At 35.7% G+C, this 5,796-nt stretch overlaps 2 protein-coding genes across 2 annotated transcripts in view; both read right to left on the reverse strand.

The window, feature by feature from the left end:
- Window positions 1-2,215: 2,215 nt before the first annotated feature.
- Window positions 2,216-3,459, reverse strand: LOC111619376 (protein ALP1-like). The gene has a single exon (XM_023361078.1). It carries the CDS (start codon window positions 3,438-3,440, stop codon window positions 2,235-2,237), a length of 1,206 nt encoding a protein of 401 aa, XP_023216846.1. The 5' UTR covers window positions 3,441-3,459; the 3' UTR covers window positions 2,216-2,234.
- A 1,980-nt stretch (window positions 3,460-5,439) lies between these two features.
- The window catches only part of LOC111619347 (protein toll-like), a 17,408-nt gene continuing 17,051 nt past the window's right edge, over window positions 5,440-5,796 (reverse strand). The window contains exon 3 of the mRNA XM_023361056.1: window positions 5,440-5,789. Within this exon, the coding sequence (XP_023216824.1) occupies window positions 5,455-5,789 (335 nt within the window). The 3' untranslated portion in view covers window positions 5,440-5,454. The remainder of the gene's footprint in view (window positions 5,790-5,796) is intronic.

Raw genomic sequence — 5,796 nt, forward strand, 5'->3', positions numbered from 1 at the left:
AAACACACATCCTACAAAAAGTTTATTAAATCAGATACAATAGAAAATTTTGGGCAATTTGTAGTGTCTAAATTACGGACATCGAATGTGCAAGAAATGATCTTATATGACAAAGCTAATAGGAAAATGCAGGAAATTTTGCTAGACACTTGGGACAAGATATACTCTCAGCCTGTGTCTAGTCCTTCTTTAGCATTATATTTCCAGTCTGTCAATCTGCAATTTTGAGAGATAATTTTCAACAAAGAATTGAATAATATCTTCAGGAAAATGGAGATTCTTTGAACATTTGCAACAGAAGAAAACTGAACCCGTGTTAATTAAGCACTCCACTAAAAGCTTAATTAACACGAAAAATTTAAAAGGTGAACTCGAAAACATGTGAAAATCAACCATACCCAAATCACAAGCTTTGATGGCATACCATATTTTGGCACAATAAATGGCTTTATTACATTTAAGAAAATAAATTTGACCCCACTTTCAACATTAACTACAATTAATTGAAACAATTTCGAGAAATTTTCTATTTTCGTCACAACAGCGAATGTTTCTATATATATAAATGAGGATGTTTGTTTGTTTGTTCGTTCTCTATGCATAGGCCGTTCGACCGATTGCTACGAAACTCGGCAGTTACGTTCAAATAATTCTAACTTAGATAATGTCGTACACCCTACCCAAAATTATCGATTGGATTTCTATATATCGATTAATTTCTGTCTACATTCGATTGCTGGCTTTACACGTAGCGCCATCTGTTGGCAAAAAATTTAACAAAATAATTAACTAAATATCTTCTACAGAATGTGATAAAAAGTGGCGAAACCTTTTATCAACATACAGAAGAAATAAAGATAAAGCAAAAAATAAAACTGGGGAAGGGGCTATAACCTGGCCCTACTTTGATCTTTTCAATGCTGCAATAGGTTGTAGGCCTGACGTTACTCCTTCTCCAGAAACATTAATAAGTTCTTTACCAGAAAAAAATTGCAGTGCTACTTCAAGCACTTCTTCCCCTCCTCCAGTAGAGTTGTGTTCAACAAGAAGCAACACATCTAGTCTTCCTCTTTGTAGTATAGAAAATTTTAAAAAAGCATCAAAAAGGAAAGCAAATGAACCACCACTGTGGTTTTCACAGTATTTAGAAAAGCGTGAAAAGATTGAGAAAGAGAGAGAGGAGAGAGAAAACAAACGATGGGAAGAATTTAAAGAAATTGAAGAAAAAAGATTACAGCAAGAAAGGGAAAACGAAGAAGAAAGAAGGAAAATGATGCAATCATTAATAGATATTTTGGATAAAGTTACAAAAAAATAGACTAGCCATTTACTGTATATATTAACTTCATTATATTAAAAATTTGCTGCAAAAACCAATAATAAACAATTAAGTTTGTATATCAGTGTTTTTTTTTTATTTATGCAAACCCATTTTTATACATTTGATATGAGATAGTGGCAAACATTGTAATGTTTTAAGGTTCCCCTCTTCAGTTAGTGATGCAAATACAATTAAACTCATTTTGCAAAGAATAGAATTCTATCTTGTTCGTGCACAGAATTTAGAAATACACACAACCTATGGTACAAATGCTTTAAAAAATCTTAATACTATTTTCATACTTAAAAAGAGAAGAGACACAAATAGAAGTAAAAGAAATTCAAATGTGTCAACAGGAAGTAGCATTTTATGAAATCTTTTATAAATGTACAGTATTAGAAAAATTTTTGTAAAAAAATACTTCACAGGATACTTTGTGTTCTTTGCAGAAACAAATTCAATTTAACTAAATTACATAGACATGTTTGAAATGAACTGTTTAAATCTTGTTACAAATTCATATAAAAAGTTCAAGACTAACTGCAAGAATTTATTCTGGAAATTTTTTACTTTATTTTTCCAGTATTAAATGCATTTTGAAGAAACTATGGTACAGATGATATCTGTTTCAATGGTTTTATTTATTATTACTACAAGTAGCTTCTTGTAGTAGTAAATAAAACCATTGTGCAAATGAAGGGTGAAAAGGTATAGCTACACCATTTCACCCTTCATTTGCACAAAGTTAGTTAAGCAGTGTAGGATGGCAAATCTATTTAACACAAGACCAAAGTGTTCAAAAACTCAAACACATATTAATAAAAATATTAATGATTTTATTTAAAAATTTTAATCAGTTTCAAATATTGTATTAAAAACATAAATTTTGTCTAGTCTCCTCGTCATTGTATCCTTACACTAGATTATCACTTTCTTGTGAATTGTCTCCTATACTACTACTTTGTAGTCTCATGACACCATAAAGATAATCAGCAATAGCATCCCTCTTATTATTTGCTGCATTAGTTGAATGTTGGCTTGGGTGAGGCTGGAAAGGAGTGAAATGTTTATCCTCATCTGGACTAACATCACTTTGTAGAATACAAAGATTATGTAAAACACAAGCAGTAAGAAGAATTTTAGTCAAGTATTGCTTGTTTCTTACGAACAAAAATTTCAGTCGACGAAAGCGTCCAAACAGGTCACCATATGCTTGTTCTATTACTATGCGAGATGAACTTAGTCTTTTATTAAAATATTTCTGTTTGGAATTCAGATGTCCATTGTCCCTGTAAGGAACCATCAAATATGTCTCTAGTGGGTATGCTGAGTCACCAAGTAAATGGCAGTTCTCTGGGAGTGGGAGAGTTTTATTTAATAACCCAATCCCTACATCACTGTTTCGCCACACCCTTGCATCATGTGCAGATCCTGGCCAGCCAGCATAAACTGCAGTAAACATTTTGTCACTTCTGCAGATCCCTTGAAGTATGACTGCAGTGTACTGCTTCCTGCTGTAATATTCTTGCTTTTCATGATGACAAACTGTTACTTGTATTAATGTCCCATCAACACATCCAAAAACATTTGGAAAGCTGTTTCTGCCCCTTAATGATGAAAAGTTTTTTACCACTTCTTGGGCATCCTTATCAACTGGCCATTTAATGAAAATTTCTTTTAAATTACAAACACCTTTACAAAATACTATGAACAACCTATGAGCATGTCCTTTATCTAGTCCAAAACGGTCACTTACGCCTCTAAAGGATTCCTGATTTCCTAAAATCCATAAGGACAATAGGACGACCTTTTCTTTTTTTACCTCTATAATGGATGGCCGTCCAATTTTCTTCGTTTCTTTTAAATTCAGAATCTGGCAAAGGAATTCGACGCTTTCACGCTGAAGTCTGAAGTGGCCTTTAAAATCCAGATCACTGTATCGAGGAATAATTTCCTCATAATAGTTTTGTATCCTGGCTTTTTTCCGCGGTTGCACCACAACAGAACTTGCCATTCCAGCAATTACTTCGTCGTCATGTTTACGCTTCCTAAATAAGACATTGTATCGCAAAAATGAATTTCTTTTAGAATTTTTCGAATTAAATAATTCGCTAAACATTCCAACAATTGCACTGAGAGCCGCCATTTTGGAACCCCGTGTGCGTTGTTAAAAGACATTCAGCAGCGATCGCAGCGCTCTTGCAGCCTAAGCGGCAGCGCTGCGGAACAGCGCTGAATTTAACAACAACCCGTAATTCTTACAAAAAGGATATAATTTTAAAAAAATATATGGTTAATGTATATCTAGGTAAGTAAAATGGCCGCTCTTCCGGTAATCTCGAATCGGGCTNGGTACCGTAAGTCTAATACAGTACTGTAATTTTATACATTTCTTGTGAAAGAAACATTTCTTATTCAACGGCGATTAAAATTATTTATATTAATGATGTCTCCGAGGTTCAACGAAGTTTTCGCAGAAAAATAATATCAGAAATCGCGGCCGCGGTTTGGTGTGCTGCTTTGCGACGCAAACAAGCTTTAGCAATGGGGTTGCCGAATGGTGCACACTCGGTAAGTAATCCTACAATTTTTCGTTTATAGCGTAGTTTATACGGATTATTTCCAAAAAATATATACGTATTTTGGAAATGTTGAGTCGAATTAGTCTAGAATCGATTCATTTTATGGAAGAAAACCTTTCAAACAGCTGTAGTCCGTAAACTTGACACGTGTTAGGCTGTGATTGGAACGACTCGTAAGAAATCGGATTCCTAAAGAATGGAACGTATCTATGATCTTATAGGGGGGTCGACTATATTTCTTTTGCTCTCACTGCAAAAACTGAAAAACCATAAGTTAATTTACGCTTGACAAATGAACTGAAAATTAATCTTTTTTCTCTTTTTCCTGTAATTATAGCATTTTCCCACGGAAAAAAAAGGCGAAAGTCCCCGCGTGCGTAATCCGAATTTGTCAATTCTTTCAAAAACTGACTCGCGTCATCCCGACCCGAGCGAATAGTTAAATCGAGCCAATGTTTTGGAAAAATTCGAACGTGACCCGAACAAGAACGAAAGAAATAAATGTTATTTAAATTTATGCCGCTTATAAAGTGTACCCTACTGTACTTATATATTCGGAAATTTGACCAGTTGTTTTTTCCACTCGACTTCTGTGCAGCAGCAGGGGCGTAGCCACGGTGGGGCAGAGTGGGGCGTTTGTCGCGAGTCGTAAATCATCGGAAACATCGCGCGAATCCATCGGCAAAGACTCCTACGGAGTTTGGAAAAGATCACTAATTATTCCGTACGTAGATTCATTAATGATGTCTCTGAAACAGCGTTTTTCCGAGGAGAACTTGTCCGCATTCTGATCGTTTACGTTGCACCCTCACGTAAGGCTTGATATGTCGTACGAGGATTTAAATAAAAAACTACAATTTTTTGTACTTGCTACAATTTGAATGATTGAAGCTGAACTTTGGTACAACCAATGGGAAAGAAGAAATGTGCCAAATGCCGAACAGAAGGAGATAGAACCAGCTGCACTAGTTAAAGAAACGCGATTGTTCTACCCATCCAAAAACGGGCGCCTCTTATCTCACTCGCGCTACGTTCGGCACCTTACGCGGGGTAAAAACTTGGACACGGTTAACGATGACAGAAAATCGGCTTGTGCATAAAAAGAGGGTGCTGGAAGCTAAAAATAAATTTGAGAAAGAAATTTTTACAAGATTTAGAAAGAATTCCTGTAGGCTAGTGCTGAAATAAGATTTAGGTAACGTTCGAATAGCGTTGCAACTAATTACTTTTTTAGCGTTTTCAAATGTTCAAATAAAACCATTTTTTAATAAATAACGTTATCCTATTATTGCCTCTCCCTGGAGAAAATCCTGACTCATTTTAGTACCACGGCCGTCTCATTCATAATTCAATTATTTTAGCTTTAAATTTACGGTACGTAAAAGGAAGAGAAATAGGGGCGTGACATCACGATTTTCTATACATCGTGTTTATTATGTTCGATATCACTAACAAAACCGACAATGTGGCTTAAAATCGCGGACAAATCACGAAACAAGAAACAACTTGGCTTCATTCTTTTAACAGCAGCCAGCCAAGTGCTTTTATCAACTATTGTTTGCGAAGAATATATTTCAACTTTTCCCAGAACCATTTCTCTCCCCACTTCAAGTAAGTTCTCGTCGAAAGCAAACGACGAAGATCGTCCTCCAGCTCCTTCGAATTCTCCAACTCTTCCACCAAAACCAAAACCAAACGATAAGCTTGGTCTTCCATCATCCTGTTGTAAGCCACGCGAAACTCCACACTGAACCACATGCTGTCCAGGAACTGTCGAGACAACAATATCACCGTCCTTCTACTGTTAAGTACAGAATGCACGATGTTCTCGCTAATAGGGCTACCCGCCAACCAATCACGTTCGTGAATACAAAGGCGATAAGTGGGTTCCAG

Source organism: Centruroides sculpturatus, unplaced genomic scaffold (assembly GCF_000671375.1).
Source record: "Centruroides sculpturatus isolate CEXI.00-Female unplaced genomic scaffold, Cexi_2.0 scaffold174, whole genome shotgun sequence".
In the NCBI taxonomy this organism is placed as follows: domain Eukaryota; kingdom Metazoa; phylum Arthropoda; class Arachnida; order Scorpiones; family Buthidae; genus Centruroides; species Centruroides sculpturatus.